Here is a 22,275-nt window from a genome sequence, read left to right on the forward strand (position 1 = left end):
GCGCTGCAGGGCCAGGAAATGCTGCCAGAGCCAGGACAGGTCCACGGAGAAGCACCGTGGGCAGCCCAGCACCCCGAAGATGTCTGCGTGGGGCTCCTCCAGCTGCAAAGCACGGCACGAGGGGCAGAAGCCCCCGAACCCAGGGGGGCAACACAGTTCCAGCAGCAGCAGCGCCCGACCGCCTGGGATTGGGATGGGGACGGGGTGGCAGACATTGTGTGCGAGGGCCCCACGCAGGCCCGATCCCAGGCAGCTGGGCGCTGCTGCTGCTGGAGCTTTGTTGTTATCTTCAATATCTTCATAAATGATTTAGATGAGGGGATAGAAAGGGAACTAATCAAATTTGCAGATGACATCAAGCTGGCAGGAATAAAATGAATAAAAAATAAAGGTCAAAGACCCCAAATCTGTGACCTTTGATCTTTATTTTTTATTGATTTCATTGTAATTTCATTGCTGTTGGATAGTATCAGCTTTACCAGGGAGATCAGACAGAAAACATACCAGATGAACTAATTCTAATTTATTGTAAAGCTACATTAACCAAATCTTGCAAGTCTGAAAGTACAATTCTCCCACTATCATCTGTATAACCTGAGAATTTAGGGAGGGTTCCTTTGGAGCCTCTTGCTCTGCTCACTGTGCAACTGTGGGCTATGCCTGCTCTTATTGGAAGGCTCTTCTCTAGGCAACCTCTTTTCACATGATCCCCCAAGGTCTTTCCCTCATATCATTATAGGAGCATATAAATTCAAATAAATATTTTAACTTCTTTGATTGTTGTGAGCTGCTCAGTCATTTCAGAGTTGAGTGGTATACAAGTATTAAGTAAATAATCATTTTATTTGTGTATAATCTCAAAATCATACTGGTAAAAATAAGGAAGTCAAATCCCTCTTACTTTGACTTGCCAATCTTCTCTCTCTCTCCATGCCATTTTCTTTTGATTTGGCCCTCTCTAAAGTTGCTGGCTCCTTCCTCGGAATTGGGTAATTCACTGTAGAACCCATGGCAGGTTCATCACTTGTGCCGGTTTCTGTAGTTCTCTTCTGCTCCAAACTCTCATTGAGCAATCCCTTGTGTTTTGCAAAAACCAGAAGAATCTTTGGTGAGTGCTGACTTCTGAAGTGAAGGTCTGATGGCTATTGAAAAGTGTGACATCGGAGATGGAGTCACAATTGTGGCTATAATTTGGGGTTTAGAAGATTTTGGCCTTCTGGACCATTGTGTTGGATGTGATTGGCCAGAATGGGGCAGGGGGCACTCAGTTCCCCTGCTTTATTCTGAATGCTCCTTCACTTAATTCAGGCTCCCTCTCCTCTTCTGCAGGATACAAACCACTCACTCTGCCTGAGCGACTTAAGCCTTATGTCCACAGATTCAGAAGTGCGGGATAATTCAGATCCAGTAAGCATTTCTTGCCTTTGGTTATAATAGCCCAGTAGAGGGTGTCTAATATATAAGTAGCCTCTTGCCATCTCTTTGGAGGAGGACCTATGCTCCCCAGCCACTGATATTTGTCTACCATGCTGCAGAAAGCAAGCTGGCTTATTGGATTTCTCCAGCAGAGTACTGCAAACAGCCTGCTCTTTGTTGTCTTACCTGGGCCTAGAGCCAGTGCTGGCTGGTGCTGAGCTTGGGCGCCAGATCACTGAGCTGGGATGCCTTATGACTGTTCCCTTTATGTAGGCACATGGACAAGACCTGAGTACAATCTCACCAGCAAGCATCTTTGAGTCGATGTTCCAGAGCCCGGAGCCTCCTCCAAATCAGGAAGACTGTCAGCACACAGGTACAAGTTCACTTGCCAACATCATATTAGCAGTGATCCTCAGATCTGAGCAGAGTGCCCAAGGCTCAAGAAGAGCTGGCTTGGCAGCCCCTCAGAGCCCAATGTAGTTAGAGAAAGTGTAACTGGGAATAGGAGAGATTCCATGTGCTTTGCATCTAATGCTCTGATGAAGAAAGGTCTTCTTTGGAAGCAGTGAGGAGTCTTTGAGCTGGACTGCCTGGAAGGAAAATGTTGCCAGAGACCGACTGATGTGGGATGTATTGCCTGCCTTACCAGAGCAGTGTAGGCACAGTAGTGTGTCCTCTTGGAAGGAAGCAGAGCAAAGTTTAAGAGAGGGGCATCTTTCCCATCCAGCTGTGAGAGCATCCAGCTGTGGTTTTCCTGGGTTCCATCAGGATCACACACACCCTCTCCCAGGGCAAATCTCAGGCCACAGATGGATTTGATGGTCCCTATGCTTACTTGACAGATGCCTTGATGGGAGATTTTGATGGCAATACCCAGCTAGCTCCAGCAGCCCAGCCAGCATCAGCAGAGACTGCGCCCTTATCTCTGCCGCTTGTTCTTCAGCTTGGCATCTCTGAGCCTTCCCTCCAAGCACTGCCTTCTGCATCCACGGGTGCTCAGCCAGCAGCGTACGGCACCCCTGCCAGTCTCCTGCAGCCTCCAGAAGTGCCTCCTTCTAACAGTACACTTTTGGCAGCCAATCCCCAGGGCTTCCTGCACCACCTTCAGAGCTCTGCACAGCCCACGGGGGCTGGGCTTCCTGGAGTCTCAGAGGTCACCTCTGGACCAGCAGCTGCAAGTGCCTCTGAGGTCCTGCCTAGCAGAGTTCAGACTGTGCCTGTGGGAGGGAGCCCTGCGCTACCCAGCAATCCCAGGGTTACCATCACCCCCTCACAAAACCCAGCCATTTTCCAATCCAGCATCATCATGGGCGAACAAAACCTCCAGTGGATTTTAAATGGTGCCACTGGGACACTGCAGAACCAGGAACAAATGGTAAGTCCCAGAGGCTTGAGGGGGTTGTGTAGGATTACAAGATCTCAGAGTATTCTGCAGTGATCTTTATAATACTATGGGGAGCTACAACCTCTCTCCTCACAGGCTAAACCCGACATCCCCCCCCCCCCTGCTTTTCTTTCCAAGCCACAGCCTCCTGTTGTTGAGAAGGTCTTCTTCACAACTGCTCTCCCTGTGGCTGGTGGTGCAGGTAAGCCACATGGCCTGAAATCCACATTCTTTGACCTCCCCCCAAAGAAAATCATCTGCTGAGAGTGGGAGAATTGGGGTGTGTGTGTCTGACCACGGGGTCTGGTCTTGAGCCATGTGATTTGAGACTCTCTGTATCTCCTTCCTAAGGGAAGCCCAACTGATTGATAGGTGTCCTTACTAATGCAAAACGGGCCCCCACCATACACTCTGAGAGAGGGAGGGGACATAAGGGGCTTTGCTAAGGAGTGCAGCAAAGCTGTGGGTTGAAAGAGGATATTTATTTTCATGAGCATGAAATTGATGCTGTATAATCCAGTTTCTGCCTCGGGAAGAACAGCCAAGCTCAGGCTGTTCAGATCTTAGCAGCAGCTCCAAGTTTGCAAAGCTCCCTAGAGGGAGGCAATGTTGCTAGCTAGCAGCAATGATGGGCATGGAAATAGCCTCCTAGAAGAGGCTTTTCTCTGAGCCTGGCTTCATGGACCATTCTCAGAGAAGCAACTGGGGCCTCTCCATGGAGTGATAGCTTTCTCTCTCTCTCCAGGGAGTCCGGTCCAGCAGATTGGCCTGAGTGTGCCTGTGATCATCATCAAGCAGGAAGAGGTGTGCCAATGCCAGTGCGCCTGCCGAGACACAAGCAAGGACAAAGCTGGCACCAAAGGCTGTGCCTCCCTCCTCTCGAAGACCTTGGGGAACCCCCCGGCACCAGGGCCACAGGACTTCCCCAGGACGGTGACCAGTACGTCCACTGCTACTGCTAGTTGTTCATCTGTGTTGCCTCCTGCTGATCAGCAGAGCACCCTACTGGGCCACCTGCCTGGCTCCCAGAAACAGTCCCTAAGTGCCATGGAGGCCTCCCGTTTTCTTTCTTTCCAGAGCTTGGAGACAGCCTCTCCTCTCTTGCAAGGGGAAGAGAGTCTTGCCTTGGGCAGCAACTTCCCTTAGGGAAGCCCTGGAAAGCAGCAACAGAGATGGGTGAGGGCCAGCTGCCCTGGAGCGTGTCATGGGATCCTTTCTCCCACGAGGAGACGCAGCCATGCTGGCTCTGCCTCATTTGTCACTTTGGCTCATAGCAATGTGAGCGTAGGAACTGGTCACTTTGGAAGGAGGGGTGGGCGGCCAGGCTGCACCTTGCTTTCAGGAGGGTGGAATGGAGTGCTTCTAGGCCTGGGGGTGATTCAGGGTAGGGACCCTGTAAGCAGGGTGTCGGGAAAGAAGTCAGTGTTTGTGTGAAAACAGGGAGACGGATGGGGGTGCAGTGGGACCTCTAGCAGCAGCAGAAAAACGTAAGAGATGCCCTCCCCACAGCCTCCTCTCTCTGCTAGCTGTAGAAGACAAATGGTGCGCATCACGATCAGACTTTGCACATGAGTAAAAGGGCTGTTGGCTCTTTCATCTTACCTTTCTGTCCTTCTTGGCAACCAATTGCACTGCCTTGGTGTTTACATGAATTCAGGGGCTAAAAGGATTTGCACTGTTCAGCTTTATCAGAATGACACTCTCAGCATGGAGCAGCTCTTGCTAGAAAGTATTCCTCTCAGAATGGCTTACTTTAGGGGGTTCAGAGGGGTGCTCAGGGGTCTCGGTGTTGGTCCAGTGGAGACTGAGGAGCAATCCAGCTTGGGCTGGCAAAGCAGACTGTCTTTTCTTCAGCAGACTATTGGGGTGCAGTAAGACAGCCTACCTGCCCCATCGGGGAAGGACGCCTTTTCTCTCTTAACTTACTCAGGGTAAAATCCCAGCATAGAATGCCTGGAAGGTTTGGGGAAATCTTCTTTCTAAACTTTTGTACATGTTTTTATTTTGTCACATCCACTATATTTGGATTTTCTAGTAATCCTCTTTTGTTCCCAGGACAAATGCCCATTCCTTAGAATGCCCTTCCAAGAGTTTTTCTCAAGTTGAGAGGCAGGCAGGGTGGTCAAAAAGCAGAAGTGGAAAAAACAGGGTCATTGCCATTGTGACATGGCTGTGGAGTGGAGGCAACTGCAAGGCCTTTGAAGGAACCTTGCAAGTTCTGGTGCTTCTGCAGGAGGGGGACAGGCCGGCTGGTTGCTGCTTTTCTGGGACTAGTCCATGGGCATTTCTGATGCTTCGCTCCCTCATAAGTTAAACACAGACAAGAATCTCCTGAATCTCGCCCTGTGCCTGGGAGGCGTGTGTAGTTAAGGTGCTTCTTGTTGACTTTGGAGAGCTACTCTACTGTCAGTTGGGGTGGGGCTTAGACTAGCATGGATTTTGATCACGTGTTATAACAGTGTTCCCTTTGCTTGATGCTGCCTGTTGGAAGGATGTTTCCCCCCCCCCCCTCCCGACTTTGGGAGTTAACTGATCCTGGGGACTGAGGGTTGAGTAACTTAATTGTACAAAGACTCCAGGAAGTAAAGAGTTCCAGTGGACTTCATTTCAGCTGTGTATTGAGGGTGGGAGAAAGTTATTAGAGTGGGGCAGTTTTCTCGGGGATATGGACCTCATCTCTCTGACTTCTCAGCAGTGATTATACAGGCTGGGGAATTCTGAAATTGTAGTTCATGAACATGGAAATGACTAAGTTTTAGAAAAACCTGCTCGAGAGTCTAGTGTTTTCTGGCAGTTGCTTCTGTTATTTAAGTTTAGGGAAGGAATATAGTTCACTGGGGCTGATCTAGTTATACTTGCTGGCCTCTAAAATGCACTTTAATTCTCTTTCAGCTGATGGCTGCAATATCATTTGTAAATAACTCTTCACAGTCCTTGGTATTCTTTTTTTGTTCTGAGTAAAAAGTATGTGATGTGCAGAAAAAAGTACTTAACTTCAGTGCAATACATTTAGCTAGAAATATCCACATGCACTCTGTGAGTGTGGTTATATGTATGTATATGTGCGTGCATGCGCACAAGTTTGTTTATGTGGGAGCGATGGAAGGGGCACAAAACCATCACTCTGCCCTTTTCTGACTTATGCATCTTTAAGCAAATGCAAATGCATCTTTAAGCAAATGCAAGTCTATGCAAAACCTTCATTAGTAGCCTGAGCTGAACAGACTTGGTCAGATAAGAATCTTTCCAGTTTTGGTCACTGCTTGGAGACCTTCCCAGCTCTGTCCTGCTCCTCACAAGGAAGAGAAGGAACAGGCTGCTCTTTGCTGGTCATGAAGCTGTTCGGAAGACTCTGCTCCTGCTTTCCCGAGTGCCCTGCCACCACCTGCCTGCCTTATTTCCAAGAGACAAGACGTTCCAAAATTTCAAGGTACCAACAAGAGTAATTAATCTTGGAAGAGATGGCAGTAACAGTGGTGAGTTCTTCTTTATTAAAGCACAGGAAATCTTGTTTGGAGCATCTATTGGCCCGGGATGTAAATGCTACTCTCCTATATCCTTTGCGTTTGCTACACGTCTAAAAATAGCATCTTCTGTTTTTAGCCAATGTTTCCTGCTAGTGAGGGCTGGTTTTTCAACTTCTGCATTGTTTATTGTTTCTAAGCTTTGGAGTCTGTTCTGCACTGAAAAATGCCATGGAAACTGGATATATTTATGTATGGTTTGTCTGTGTGTGTGTTGGTGAAAATGGGTGAAAATGGTATGTTATCCACACTGTGTTTTCAATAGTGTGCACGCCGGCCAAACCCAGTTTCTATGCAGTGGACACTTTCAAGTAAATGCATTATATTTTCCTTATCACTTGGGTGTTTTAGTTTTTCTTCCTACATACAGTCTTCATCAGTAAAGTCCAGGGAAGAATGATTATTGTTGTTGTTCTTATTTTAAAATATGTAATTTGAAGTTTTTTCTTTCATTTTGCAGTGTTATTTCTTTCCAAATAGTAAGATACTGGCTTAGATCATGTGGGCAAAAAGCAAAGTACCATTCTATCTAGCCACAGTCAGGGTTAGGAGTGGAGCTAAATGTGAGACTCTACTGAATATCAGAAAACAGTCTTTCATATGCACCTTTTCCTGTCGGGCAGAAAAACATCCAACTTGTGCAAGATGGAGGGAGAGAAAACCCTTTAGTTGAAGAGAAGTGGTTTCCTTCCTTTTTTTCAGCAAGCAGTTTCCCACAAAGAATGGTTGATTGCTTCCTAGATTAAGGAGCCTGGAGACTCCAAAGGTTCTCAGATAATTTTTGAAAGTGCCTTCCTGGGTCCTGTTCACTTTTGGACTGTAATCTAAATCTTCATGATCAGATTCTGACTGGGTTTCATGAAAGGTTTAGCCAGTTTATGAAAGGCTTAACTACTGCAATGCACAACTGCTACAGTTTGGTTAGTCTTAGTTTGGTAATTGGTCAGCCCATTGTGTTAATTCATGATTTGAGGTGGTCTGTGAATTGGGTGAATTGAAAGATTAGGTTATGCGTGTTGTGGGAACCCTGCCTCAGTATTGCTATGGCTAAACTCCACAACCTCAGAGGACATAGTGGGGAGAATTTGAAGTAACCTGTTTCTCTCAGGAGTACCTATACTGTGTTTAAGCACATTTAGTTTAACTTTGAAACCTGGGATCAAATATCTGTGCATTGAGTGATGTGAAGATGCTCACTATAGGTACAGTACTTCCAAAGGAAGAGCTTTCCAAAACACCAGAAGAATAAACAAAGTTGTATTTTTGAAGAATGTAAAATGTGAAATAAGGTTTGCTACCTGCTTGTTTGTATAAAATTAATATTGTACTTTGATATATCTGCAAGGAATTAGAAAATAATTTTTAATTGAAGGCAATATTAGTAGCAATTAAATATTAAATGCTTATTTAAATGTTGTGCCTATGGAAGATTTCTTTCTTCAACAAATGAATTATTGGGAAGAAGGTACATGCCAGTTCCCATGCCATTAACTTAGATGGCAGAAAGCGTGCCGAGCCATTCTATGAGCCTCCAGTCAATAAAAGGGGGAGCACTGACATTGGACTACAAAACAACTAAAGTTGGAACACTTTGCGTCTGCTTGAATAGAGAGCAGCAGGATATCCTGATTCTTTTTTCACCTGCTCCTTCCAGTGTGCCTTTGGGGGGGCTAATTTAAATGGCTGAAGTGTCCGAGGCCATCTGGACCAGAATCTCAGAGCCAGGTGCAGCAGGAGGCTGGAGTCAAATGGGGAGGGGGAGGAATCAGAGCACTCATTTCTTATACGGAGGCCTCCGCTGTTTTCTTTCATAGTATTTTCATCTCCAATTTCTTTTAGTCCTGCAGAATATAAAAAGCAGCAGTTTAATAGAATTATAGGGCTGCAAGGGATCTTGGAGGTCTTCTAGTCCAGCAGGCAGGAGACCTTATACCATCCCTGTCAATATTTTCTTGAAAACCTCCAGCAATAGAGCATCCACAACCCCAAAAGGCAAGCCTCAAGGCCCCTTATCATCTTTCTAGGGCCTTAGCATCTTTTTTGTATTGTGGTGACCAGAGTTGGACTCCATATTCCAAGTGTAACTTCACTAGTGCAGCCTCTCTAGCTTTATACTATCCCTCTGCTGATGCAATTTAGGAGTGTATTGGCTTTTTTGGTGGCTGCATAACACTGCTCGCTCATACTTAATGGTGGTCCATAGGACACCATCCCTTTCACAGTTACTACTGTTGAGGCTGGTACCATATATTCTACACCTGTACATTTAGTTTTTCCTGCCTAAGTGCAGAACTTTGCTTTTCTCACTACTGAGTTTCATCTTACATTGCTCAAGTTTGTCAAAGTCCTTCTGAATTTTGAGTCTATTTTCCTTAAAGCTTCAAGGAGACAACATAGAAATCCAGCATTTGCTGTGATTGCCACCTTGCCTCCTAAATAGAACACTGTACTGGATTAAGCCAAAACACTGTTTTGGATACCAAGAAAGATAAGAAGGCTTATCGGCCAAATACTCAAATGCGAGCGAAACTACCTAAGTCCTTTTTTGATATGATGGATGATTTTGAACTGAGAGATATTTGGCGAGAAAGAAATGCAGAAGAATACGACTTTACCCTCTTTTCTGATAGACACCAATCTTTTTCTAGAATTGATTTCATACTAACTACCAATGATTTGCTTTCTAGGGTAAAGAAGACAAAGATATGTGCCAGAGTTTTATCAGATCATAACCCAGTTTGGATGGAGTTGGGAGGTGTGACGCATGCAAGAAGGTCTTGGAGACTGAATGAAAATTTATTTAGATATGAGAAATATATTAATGAATGTAAAAAATTGCTAACAATGCTTTGTTTTTAATATGAATAAGGGTACATCTATGGAAATTGTATGGGATGCAAGTAAAGCGTATATGAGAGGAGCTTTGATAAATCTAAATAGATTACATAGACATAAACGGGGAAAAGCGAACAGAACTGGAAAATGAAATTAGGAAGAAAGAGCAAGAGTTAACTTTAAAACCAGGAGATAAAAAGATTAAAGAAGCAATTACCTTATTAAAAGACCAATTTAATATGCTGATCTCAGACCAGGTAGCTACCAGTCTGTTATATGCAAAACATAACACTTTCTGCAATGCAAATAAATCTGGTAGATGGTTAGCATATCTGATTAGGAAAAAACAAAAATCTTGTAACATAGCCAAATTACACTACAGAGGGAAAGAAGTGTATCAACAGGATGAGATTCAAAAGGTCTTTCGTGAATTCTTTATAGCATTATACAAGGGTGATAAAATTAAAGGTCTAGATATAGAGAGATACTTGGATAAAGAAAAAATACCCATAGTTAAAGAAGAGCAGAGGGAAAGATTGAATCAACCAATAACTTTGGGGGAAATCCTACAGGTAATCAAGCAGTTAAAGGCAGGGAAGGCACTGGGTACAGATGGCTTGACAGCGGCTTATTATAAAAATCTACAATTAGAAATGGTAGAACCTCTTAAGGAATTATTTAATAAGATTCAAACGGAAGACAAGGTACCCCCATCTTGGAAGACAGCTTTTATATCCCTGATACCCAAAGAAGACCAAGATATTACTCAACCAAAAAATTATAGACCTATATCACTACTTAATGTAGATTATAAAATCTTTACCAAAATACTAGCAAACAGATTCAACAATTGATCCATAATGATCAAACAGGTTTTATTCAAGGGAGACAAATGAGAAATAATGTAAGATTAATTGTTAATGCACTAGAATATTTGGGAAAGAATAACCAAATTCCTGCCGTGCTCATATTTCTAGATGCTGAGAAATCCTTTGATCGAGTTAACTGGCAATTCCTGTTGAAAATATTGCAAAAAATGCAAATAGGAGAACATTTTTTACAATCAATCAAAGCAATATATCAACAACAAATAGCTCAAATTATAGTTAATGGAAGTTTAACAGATTCTTTTCAAATTGAAAAAGGTACAAGACAGGGTTGTCCCTTGTCCCCATTATTGTTTATCATAACTTTGGAAATATTGCTGAATAAAATACGGAGCTTGGAGGTCTTACGGGGAATCAAGATTAGGCAGCAAGAATATAGAGTACGTGCTTTTGCGGATGATTTGGTTATAATATTAACCCAACCGCAGGAATCTAGTAAGGTCTTAATGAATATGACTAATCAATATGGTCAAGTGTCAGGATTCAAAATTAATTTAGGGAAAACAAAGATATTAGCTACAAATATGAATACTAAACAAAAGGAAGAACTAGAAGGAATGATAGGATGTGAAATAGTTAAAAAGGTCAAATATTTAGGAGTTCATATTTCGAGCTCAAACGGGAAGCTATATGTATAATTATGAACCACATTGGCATAGTATACAGACAGAGATGAAAAAATGGGAGAAGTTACAGTTATCCTTGCTGGGAAGAATAGCAGCAGTGAAAATGAACATTTTAGCTAAATTTTTATTTCTTTTCCAAATGCTACCAATACTTAAAAAAAGATGTGAACCTGTTAGAATGGCAGAAGGGTATTAATAAATTTGTATGGGCAGGGAAGAAGCCGAGAATAAAACTAAAAATAATGCAAGATGTGCGTGAGAGGGGAGGTTTGAAATTACCCTATTTAAAATTATACTATGATGCAGTAGTTTTATCTGTAATTAGTGATTGGATTAATTTAACAAATGATAGAATATTTAATATCGAGGGGCATGATCTGGTATATGGTTGGCATACTTACCTGCTATATAACAAAAAAGTGGACAAGAATTTTAAAAATCATATTTTAAGGAATGCTCTACTGCGGGTCTGGAAAAAAATATCAATACAAATTAAATGATAACATACCCATGTGGGCAATTCCTAGACATGCAATAAAAAATATGAACATAGTACAAAAACAGGATATAATTACTTACAGACAGCTTCTTACCCTAGAAAGGGGTATATTACAACTAAAATCCTTGGATGAATTAAAAGAGGAAAAGGTAATCCAAACATGGTTCCAGTATGGACAGCTACAGGCCAGGTGGAAAACAGATCAAAAAATTGGTTTTATGCAAGTCGAGGATAATTTACTTAAACAAATAAGAGATCAAAGTTTAATGCATATAAAGAGATTATATAATGTATTAATACAGATGGACTCCGAAACAGAATTAGTTAAAGACTGTATGATAAAGTGGGCTCAAAATATTGAAGAACCAATAATGCTGGATACATGGGAAAGGATTTGGGTAAGAAATGTAAAATTTACACAAGCCCAAAACTTGAGAGAAAACTTTTACAAGTTGTTTTATAGATGGCATTTAGATCCTAAAAAGTTGGCTTCTATGTATCTGAACTTACAACCCAAATGCTGGAGATGTGATTCTCTGGACGCTACATATTTTCATATATGGTGGACTTGCAAAAAAGTTAAGGCATTCTGGATAAAAATATGGTGGATTATGCAAAATGTTCTTAAAAAAGGATAAAGTTTACCCCTCAGTTATTTCTGTTAGGTATAATTACTGATTGTACAGCTATAGAGATTAATTTGATTTTACACTTAATAACTGCAGCTAGATTGTTGGTGGCGCAATACTGGAAGAAGGAAGACTTGCCTACTATTCAAGAATGGACATTGAAAGTCACAAATTTAGCTGAGATGGCTAAAATATCTGCATATCTTAAGGACTACTCAAATGAGAGATATAAATGAGACTGGAAAAAATGGATTGATTATACTCAAAATAAATATGGGACTAAGAAATTCCAGATAGCTTATGATTAAGATCAGGAATGATATAAATTGTTCAAAGTTAGCCTAGCAAGGAGGAGCTAAATTCAATTTAAAGATGTTATCAATTTCCTACTCTTTTTTCAAATATATTTTAGACTGTTTTTGTTAAAGATTTATACTGTGTATGGGTTCTGGGAAGTCAGGGGAGGGAAGGTTGGGGGGGTGGGGGGAAGGGTGGGAAGTATATTAGGCTTGATGAGGGGTGTTAGATTTTAAAGTAATATGATTGCACATGTATACTGTCTTCTCTTATTTTTTCTTTAAAACTAAGATGTTAAGTATATGGATATGGAAGTATAAATACCATCAACACAGAATGGAGTTTGCTCAGAAGCTGAAATACACCAAGTGAATTAGAGGAAGAGTGGGAAGCAGAGGAGAGAAGAAAGATAGGGAGGGATAGGAGAGGGTAAGGGGGGGGAAGATGAAGAGAATAAGGAGGAGTGAAAAGAGGAGAGAGGAGAAGGAGAAAGGAAGGGGAAGTAGAGTAGAAAAGGATGATGGAGGGAAGAAAGGAGGTAAGGAGGGGGAGGAGAGATGCAGAAGAAAGTGGTGTATGGAGAGCAGAAGAGCTAATAATTGGTTTTTATCTTTTTTAGTTTTTTATTTCCCCCCTGGAGTTGATAACAAGATGAACTGATGTAATTATTAATTAATACAATATGATATTGGCTATGTAATAGTATAACATGTGATTATATGGTATGAAAATGGAAAATAAAAAAGTATTTTATAATAAAAAAAATAGAACACTGTACTTTGACCTACAGATGAACATAGGGAGTCAATAGGTAATCTTTGACTTGCAAGCTATTTTTAATTACCATTGCAATTATGATGGTGCTGAACAGAAGGATTTATAACCTGTACCCAAGTTTATGGCTGCTCTAGTACTCCCACAGTCACATGATTACAATTTGTATGCTTGATAAAACCAATTGCAGGGAAGCTACAACTGCTTCACACCCACCTATCTTCTCTCTCCTGCCCTATTGGGTTTCTTGGGTCTATTTCCCATCTGGCCTTGGGCCTCCCTCACTCTGCTACACATTACTGTACTTATCTCTTCTGAAAATTGCTTTCCCCAAAGGAAAGAGGCAGTGTAATATGTGGCCTTCCTAATACAGAAACTCTCTGGTGCAATCCTGAAGGAAGTGCCATTCTGAAAGCAGCTGCAATCCTCTCAGACCAAGCATTGTAGAGACTCCCCAAATATCCCCCATTTCTGAGATGGCCCAAAGTCTTGCAATTCATCAGCTGATTCTCTTTGGAAAGGCAATTTTCCAAGGTCACTTTTTCAACACAGCACCAGCTAATGCAATGTGTGGTCTTCCTGCAGAGGCCAGCCTGGCACCATTCTGGAAGCTGGTGCCTTCTGACAGAATATGTAATTGGAGCCCAACTCCAGAATGGTGTGAGGTGGCCTGAGTTGGGCAGGCTTTTGGAAAGATCTTCAAGAAAAGATAAGTGGAGCAAAGCATGATGGGGGAGGGTGGAGGCTCAAGTGTAAGAGACACTGCTGAGTGGCAAGCTGTGAGTTGGGGAGCCCTGCACTATGGGTCAGGAATTGTGCCAGGCCTCCCAGGGACTCCACACCGAGGCACTGTGCTAGACTTAACAATTGCAAAGGGGAGCAGCTCATCCTAAAGCTGCCTTTTAGGCAAAGGTTAGCTTTGCAAAGCCAGGCAAAAATCAGGAGAGATTTCCCACAAGCAAGCTGATCTGAAAGTTCTGAAAGCAGCCACCACTTTAGCAAAGAATTGTCAGGGCCCTGAAAATGGTGGCTGTTTCCAGGAGGCACAGGGAGGAAGCCAGAGTGCTACAGGTCCATCGGGGCAGGTTGGGGGGAAAAGAGACAGCGGCCACTGCAGCATTCTCGTGGTCTGTCATAAAAGCAAATGGCACTGCAGCTGTCCTAACTTTAAAATGGGTTTCCATATAATTTTTTTTTGGGGGGGGGGGTTGATCATAAGTAAGAACTGTTAAGTGGCCCATGGAGCCAGTCTGTTTCGACGTGTTCGGTCTGTACTGCGGCTTCCTGACCTGCATAGAAGTTTCTCATCAGAAACAAAGGCCTGGGATTTCCATTCTTTTGAGCACTTTCCATAGCTTGACAGATTCGACACAATGAGAGGTTGTATAACCGACGAAAGGCAACGCGACTGTCTTTCGGGCATTCTTTGGCATTCTTCAATTATCCAGCGTTGTGATTATCCTTAGAGTTGCAAGGACGGAGTAAAACTGATGTATTGTAACTTTCTTAAGAGGCATCAAAGACGGCAAGCATTACCAAAAAAGCAAAGCAGTTGAACTCCCTGCTGTCTCCGCTGAAAAATAGGAAGTAAGTCGAGAACCAGCCTGAAAATTGGAACTCGACGGCGCCTTTCTCCGGCTAGGGCAGCGCCGCTTCCGGGATGGGGGAGGATACCGAGGCGCCGCTCGGGCCGTGCCTCTCGGTGGCAGCATTCCGCGCCGGAAGTGAGTAATCGGCGTCGGAAAAGCCGCGGATGCCGGGGGGTTTGGGGCGGTGTGGGTTGTGGGCCATGCTGGCGGGCCCCGGGACGTGCGGGCGGCCGCTGCCTGTCTGCGCGGGTTCCGAGCGGCGCGTCTGCCTGGCCGGGGGTGCGGGCCAGGCGGCGTGGGCTGCGGCGGCTCTACGCGGGGGCGGGCTAGTGGCGGTGCCCACCGACACGGTCTACGGCGTGGCCTGCTTGGCACAAAACTCCGCGGCCGTCGAGGCCCTGTACCGGCTGAAGGGGCGCCCCGCTGATAAGCCGTTGGCCATCTGCCTGGGCGACGTCGAGCAGGTGCACAGGTGCGCGGGCCGGGAGCGGCGGGGAGCGGCGGGGAGCGCGGGGCGTCCCAGCCGCTGAGCCCTCTTCGCCCACAGGTACTGCCGCGTCCCGGTGCCCGAAGAGGTGCTGCGTGATCTCCTGCCCGGTCCCGTGACGTTGGTGCTGCCGCGCTCGGACGCCCTCAACGCGGATTTGAACCCCTTCACACCGGTGAGCGGCGGGCGGCCTGCGCTCCTGGGGCTGGGCGGTTGCCCCCACACCCACCCCCGCGATCGACCGGGCGCTTCCCAGAGCGCCGCCTCCCTTTAGCAGCGCTCCTTTCTCTTCCCTTCCTGCAGCTGGTGGGCGTCCGGATCCCCAATCACCACTTCGTCAGGGAGTTGGCCAGGATCTGTGACGGTCCTTTGGCTTTAACCAGTGCCAACGTCAGCGAGAGGGCGAGCAGCCTCACCGTCATGGTAAGAATGGCTGTGGCCCTGGTCCCGCCGCATGTTTGGAGCTACTCCTGGGCCTTTAGGCCAGCAGCCTGAAGTGCTTGCTTGTGAGAAGTTTCCTTGATGTCGTGTGGAACTCAGCCAGGCTTGAATCTTGTGGTTCTGGACTGAACCTAACTTCGCTCTGTACTTTCTTGGGCATTGATTGATGTAATGCCGCTCTCAGTGCAATCATCACAGTGTATAGCAATCATTAATACAGTATTCTTGGAATTGGGAGCTTATAACATTCAAGTCCCAAAGGACTTCTAAAAGAGCCATGGTTTTTTTCACTTGCTTGGGATCAGGAGTTATTCCAGAGAAGTGTCCATCCATTGCACATCTCAATAAATGGAGATGTTTAGCAGACATTCTCTGTTTTTGGATTTGGTAGGCACAGTTTCAACCTTTTTCTTAGACCAGAATTCTGCCTGCCTTTCCCATACTATTAGCCCCCCCCCCCCCAATATTTCCTGTGAAGTGTACTAAGCAGGTTCTAGGAACTAATTTCTTCTGTATCTTTTCTTCAGGAATTCCAGGAGCTTTGGCCTCATCTTTCACTGGTCATCGATGGGGGTCCAACTGGGGATTCTCTTAGTCCTGAGTGTCGGCTAGGCTCAACTGTGGTTGACCTCTCCATCTCTGGAAAATACAGGGTTATTCGACCAGGATGGTAAGCAACACATTATTTTAGGGTTGTTAAGTAGCTTGTGTGAATTACACGCTTCTTATGAAGGGGAAGCATTTTTATGGTCCAAAAGAATTTATTCAAAATAGATGCACTTAAGGTGGCTTCTCATTTCTGCACATGCCTTGTGGACTGGGGAAACCCAAGTTATTGTACTGTACTGTGATTGTTCTCATTGCATTGCAGAATATTACAGCAGGAATCCCCCCTTTCCCTGGCTCTATTTTGTAATTATCTCTTCATTTTTCCCCCAGTGCACTTATTCAAACTGTTGAAGTCTTGGCATCCAAATATGGATTGAGAGCTGTGGTGTCTGGAGACTGAAATATTGAACCTTGGGGACACTGGAGTGCTGTCAGGCTTTTCCGAGCCAAGAAAACAAAATGTTTATGTGATCATTATGATTTCAAAGAGACTCTGCCTTAGCATCCTTGATGTTGTTGCAGCTTCAGAAATTGTCCAATTTGTGACTTTGAGGACTCTTGCCAAATGGCTGGATTTTCTTTAAGACTTAAAAGTGCAGCTATTTCTGATTTCCTGAAACATTTCTGCCATCTGGTTTGTCACACAGACTAAATAACTTTTCCTACTCTGTATAAAGAAGCAAGCTTATGTGAACTGAAAACGGATCTTGCAAGGGATTATTTGAACATTTGGATATGAATCTGAGTTGAACACATTGAATAATGTAGGAGGGTTGAATATAGAACTAAATAAATGGGTGTGGCTATCTGTAGACCCTTCTCATGAAAAAGGTTTTTATTTTCCATTTTTTCATTTTCATACACTCACATATATACTGTGCATAGCCGGAGCCATACAACATTAAACAATAATCGCAGCAATTCCTCTTGTCAACAATACCCAAAAAAATAGAAACCCAATATACCTCTTCCACTCTCCGTACGCCTCTTTCTTCCACCCCCCTCCAACTTTCCATCTTCCCTCCATCATTCCCCTCTACCCTACATCCCCTCCCCCTCTACCACTCCTCTCTCCCAGTCCACTCCCTCCCTTCCTTCTCACCCTCCCTCCCATCCTCTCTCCTGCCCTCTCTACCCATCTTTCTTCTATCCCACTCCTCCTCCCCTTGGTGTATTTCCACTATATGTCAATGTACTTAACTTATCCTATTTTTACAGAGAAATTAAAGAAAAACCGTATACATGTGAAGTCGCATTACATTGAAATCTAACACATCGTATCTAACCTAGTATATATCCCTCCCTCCCCCCACCCTCCCCCCCAACACCCCACCTCTCTCCCCCCCCCCGACTTCCCAGAGCCCGTACACGGTATAGATTTTTAACAAACACAGTCTAAAATATATTGAGAAAAAAGAAATAAAAAAAGGGTTAATAATATCTCTACATTGATCTTAGCTTCTTCTTGCTACGCTAACTTTGAACAGTAAATCATTCCTGATCTTAAGCATAGGCTATCTGGAATTTCTTAGTCCCATATTTGTTTTGTATATAGTCAATCCATTTTTTCCAGTCTCGTTTATATCTCTCATTTGAATGATCTTTAAGATATGCCAATATTTTAGCCATCTCAGCTAAATTTGTAACTTTCAATGTCCATTCTTGAGTTGTAGGCAAGTCTTCCTTCTTCCAGTATTGCGCCACCAACAGTCTTGCTGCCATTATTAGGTGCAGAATCAAGTTAGTCTCTACCACTGTAAAGTCAGTACTTATACCTAGTAAAAATAACTGAGGAGTAAACTTTATCCTTCTTTTAAAGATATTTTGCATAATCCACCATATTTTTATCCAAAATGCCTTAACCTTTTGGCAGGTCCACCATATATGAAAATATGTAGCATCGAGAGAACCACATCCAACATTTAGGCTGTAAATTCGGATACATAAAAGCCAGCTTTTTAGGATCTAAATGCCATCTATAGAACATCTTATAAAAATTTTCTCTCAGGTTTTGAGCTTGTGTAAATTTCACATTTCTTACCCAGATTCTTTCCCATGTATCCAACATTATTGGTTCTTCAATATTTTGAGCCCACTTTATCATACAATCTTTAACTAATTCTGTTTCCGAATCCATCTGTATTAATACATTATATATCCTCTTTATATGCATTAAGCTTTGATCTCTTATTTGTTTAAACAGATTATCCTCAACTTGGATAAAACCAATTTTTTCATCTATTTTCCACCTGGCCTGTAATTGCCCATACTGGAACCATGTTTGAACTACCTTCTCCTCTTTTAATACCTCTAAAGATTTTAGTTGTAGTACCCCCCTTTCCAAAATGAGAAGCTGTCTATAAGTAATTCTATCCTGTTTTTGTGCTATATTCATATTTTCAATTGCGTGTCTAGGAATTGCCCACATGGGTATCTTGTCATTTAATTTATATTGGTATTTTTTCCAGACCCGCAGTAAAGCATTTCTTAAAATATGATTTTTAAAATTCTTGTCCAATTTTTTGTTGAATAACAGGTAAGCATGCCAACCATATACCAGATCGTGTCCCTCAATATTCAATATTCTATCATTAGTTAAATGAATCCAATCACTAATTACAGATAGCGCCACTGCATCATAATATAGTTTTAGGTTAGGTAATTTCAAGCCTCCTCTCTCGCGTACATCTTGCATTATTTTCATCTTTACCCTCGGCTTCTTTCCTGCCCATACAAATTTGTTGATACCCTTCTGCCATTCTAAAAGATTCGCATCTTTTTTAAGTATAGGTAACATTTGGAAGAGAAATAAATATTTTGGTAAGATGTTCATTTTCACTGCCGCTATCCTACCCAGCAAAGATAAGTGCAATTTCTCCCATTTTTTCATCTCTATCTGTATACTATGCCAAAGTGGTTCATAATTATGCTTATAGTTTCCCATTTGAAGTTAAAATATTAACTCCAAGATATTTGACTTTTTTGACTACCTCACATCCTAGCATCCCTCCTAGTTCTTCCTTTTGTTTAGTATTCATATTTATAGCTAATATTTTCATTTTCCCTACGTTTATTTTAAAACCAGACACTTGACCATATTGATTAATCATATTCATTAAAACCATACTGGATTCCTGCGGTTGTTCCAATATTATGACCAAATCATCCGCAAAAGCGTGGACTCTGTATTTTTGCTGCCTAATCTTGATCCCTTTTAGACCATCCAAGCCTCGTATTTTATTCAACAATACTTCCAAAGTTATAATAAACAATAATGGGGACAAAGGACAGCCCTGTCTTGTACCTTTTCCAATTTGAAAAGAGTCTGTTAAACTTCCATTGACTATGATTTGTGCTGTTTGCTGTTGGTATATTGCTTTAATTGACTGTAAAAAGCTATCTCCTATCTGCATTTTTTGCAATATCTTCAACAGAAATTGCCAGTTAACTCGATCAAAGGCCTTCTCAGCATCCAAAAATATGAACGCAGCAGGAATTTGGTTGTTCTTTCCCAAATATTCTAATGCATTAATAATTAATCTAACATTACTTTTCATCTGTCTCCCCTGTATAAAACCTGTTTGGTCGGTGTGTATCAATTGTTGAATAACCAGCATTAACCTATTTGCTAGTATTTTAGTAAAAAAATTATAATCTACATTAAGTAGTGATATAGGTCTATAATTTTTTGGTTGGGTAGTATCTTGATCTTCTTTGGGTATCAAAGATATAAACGCTGTCTTCCAAGATGGAGGCAGCTTACCTTCCGTTTGAATCTTATTAAATAATTCTCTAAGAGGTTCTACCATTTCTAACTGTAAATTTTTATAGTAAACCGCTGTCAAACCATCTGTACCTGGTGCTTTCCCTAACTTTAATTGCTTAATTACCTGCAAATTTTCCCCCGAGATTATTGGTTGGTTCAATTTTTGCCTGTGCTCTTCTCTAACTGAGGGTATTTTCTCTTTATCTAAATATTTGTCTATATCTAAACCATTAATTTTATCCCCTTTATACAATTTTGTAAAAAATTCCCGAAATGCCTTTTGAATCTCCTCCTGTTGAAACACCTCCTTCCCTCTGTAAGTCAGTTTAGATATATTCCGAGTTTTCCTTTTTTTCCTAATCTGATAAGCTAACCATCTGCCAGGTTTGTTTGCGTTACAAAAAGTATTGTGTTTTGCATATAATAAACTAGTGGCTACCTGGTCAGAGATCAACATGTCAAATTGAGATTTTAATATGGTGATTGCTTCCTTAACCTTTGTATCGCCTGGATTCATTGTTAACTCCAACTCTTTCCTCTTAATTTCCTCTTCCAATTCTGTTCGTTTTACCCCTTGTTTATATCTGTGTTTTATTTATATTCACCAGCACTCCTCTCATATACGCTTTGCTTGCATCCCATACGAATTCCATAGGTGTACCCTTATTCATATTCAAAACAAAGTATTCAGATAACAATTTTTTACAATCATTAATATACTTTTCATATCTAAATAAGTTTTCATTCAATCTCCAAGACCTTCTTGCCTGCACTGCCCTTCCCAATTCCATCCAAACTGGGTTATGATCTGAAAGGACCCTAGCCGCAATCTTTGTCTTCTTCACCCTAGAAAGCAAATCATTAGTGATTAGTATAAAATCAATCCTTGAAAGGGATTGATGTCTATCAGAAAAGAAAGTGAAATCATATTCCTCTGCGTTTCTTTCTCGCCAAATATCTCTCAATTCAAAGTCATCCATCATGTCAAAAAAAGGTTTGGGTAGCTTTGCTCACATCTTAGTATTTGGGCGAGAAGTCTTCTTATCTCTTTTACTGTCTATCACACCATTCCAATCACCCAATAGTATACAAGACCTATAGTCCCACTGTACTAATTTAGCATGAAGATTTCTATAGAATCCGTCTTGCTGTTGATTAGGAGCATAAATTCCCAAAAGTAATGTCTTTTTCCCTTCTAAGATTAGATCTAACGCGATATATCTTCGAAAGGAATCTGCTTCAATTAATTCAGCTTTGATGTCTTTTCTTAAGTATAAAACTATACCATTTTTCTTTTCCATAGCAGAAGCTACAAAATGTTGACCAAGTTTTGAGTTAATCAAATATTTTTGATCAGTTGATTTGATATGAGTTTCTTGCAAATAAATTATATCATTCTTAAACTGTTTAAGATAGTGAAATATTTTCTTTCTCTTCTGTGGAGAATTCAGTCCATTGACATTCCATGTTAAAATCTTAGTTGTCATATTTGGTTACCTGAAGCTTTTTTAGAGCCTCCTGCATGGCCTGTTTAACCTTTGGCCTAGCTCCTCCCACGGCTTCTGAACTTGTTGCTGTAACTCCTTGATCGATGGCCGGTGATTGTTGAGGTTGTTGCCTTTTAGCTTGTTTTTCCATTTGTCTGGTAGTCATATGGCTAGGTCTTTGTTCCATAACACCTTGCCCTTCTAGGGAGGGGAGATGGTACATCTTGTCTGGTAGTTGTGTGGTTTGCTGTCTGTCTTGTCCTTCTTGTGGTCTTTCTCCGGATCCAGATGGTGCAGGGTGTCCCGCCTTCAAAATATTGTGATAAAAAATCTCGAGCTTTCCATACGGAGTTGAGACGATATCGTTGCCTGTCAAATGTAAATATAATACCAAATGGTGCGTCCCATCTGTACTGTATCTGATGGTTTCTGAGTTCTTCCACTAAAAAAGCATAGTCTCTCCTGGTTCTTAGCATTTGAGGTGGTATTTCTTTCAAAACAGTCAAATCCTGACCCCCAATTTGGAGCCTAGTGTTATAAGACTCTTGTAATATCATGTTTCTGAACTCTCTTGTAGTGAAATATATAACTATGTCTCGGGGGAGTTGCTTCTGTTTTGCCACCCAAGAATTAACGCGATAAGCTTTATCGATCTGCCAGTCAAAGTTAGACCCCGGTCTTCCCATCAGACAATCAAAAGCTTCTGAAATAATCTGTTTCAAGTTCTCCTGTTTATCCTCACGCAACCCCCTTACTCTTAATGCCAGCTCCATCTGCCTGTACTGTATCATAATAATTTCTTTTTCAGCGTTTTCAACTTTTTGTTGCACCACCTCAGTTTTGGATGTCAAATTGGTATTAGCTTCGTTAAGATCCTCTAGACTATCTTCAATTCCAGAAACATGTTCTGTCAGTACAGTTACAAGTCCCAGCATATCATCTTTCATTTTAGCAACCCTGGTATCAATTTTATCATACAAGTCCGCCTTAAGTTCTTTTATCTCCTCTTTTATCTCCTCTTT

General features: G+C 42.3%; 2 protein-coding genes and 1 long non-coding RNA gene across 6 annotated transcripts in view; 2 read left to right on the forward strand and 1 right to left on the reverse strand.

Annotated features, from left to right (window-relative positions):
* MTF1 (metal regulatory transcription factor 1) overlaps window positions 1–6,485 on the forward strand; it is a 27,766-nt gene extending 21,281 nt beyond the window's left edge. For 2 of the 4 annotated variants that reach the window (XM_032227256.1, XM_032227259.1), the window contains 5 exons: window positions 1,330–1,407; window positions 1,690–1,792; window positions 2,262–2,794; window positions 2,900–3,005; window positions 3,549–6,485. In XM_032227256.1, the coding sequence (XP_032083147.1) occupies window positions 1,330–1,407; window positions 1,690–1,792; window positions 2,262–2,794; window positions 2,900–3,005; window positions 3,549–3,949 (1,221 nt within the window). In that variant the 3' untranslated portion in view covers window positions 3,950–6,485. The remainder of the gene's footprint in view (window positions 1–1,329; window positions 1,408–1,689; window positions 1,793–2,261; window positions 2,795–2,899; window positions 3,006–3,548) is intronic. The other 2 variants (XM_032227257.1, XM_032227258.1) reach the window with 2 other exon arrangements.
* Window positions 6,465–14,487, reverse strand: LOC116515303. The gene is made up of 2 exons (XR_004256235.1): window positions 14,164–14,487; window positions 6,465–8,168 (listed from the first exon to the last, which is right to left on the reverse strand). It is a non-coding gene; the product is annotated as an uncharacterized LOC116515303 (long non-coding RNA).
* Window positions 14,488–14,582: 95 nt separating this feature from the next.
* Window positions 14,583–16,814, forward strand: YRDC (yrdC N6-threonylcarbamoyltransferase domain containing). Its single transcript, XM_032227260.1, has 5 exons — window positions 14,583–14,935; window positions 15,011–15,125; window positions 15,254–15,373; window positions 15,919–16,061; window positions 16,331–16,814. Exons 1-5 carry the CDS (start codon window positions 14,628–14,630, stop codon window positions 16,398–16,400), a joined length of 756 nt encoding a protein of 251 aa, XP_032083151.1. The 5' UTR covers window positions 14,583–14,627; the 3' UTR covers window positions 16,401–16,814.
* The last annotated feature ends 5,461 nt before the right edge of the window (window positions 16,815–22,275 follow it).

The sequence above is a fragment of the Thamnophis elegans genome, chromosome 12, assembly GCF_009769535.1.
Source record: "Thamnophis elegans isolate rThaEle1 chromosome 12, rThaEle1.pri, whole genome shotgun sequence".
In the NCBI taxonomy this organism is placed as follows: Eukaryota; Metazoa; Chordata; class Lepidosauria; order Squamata; family Colubridae; genus Thamnophis; species Thamnophis elegans.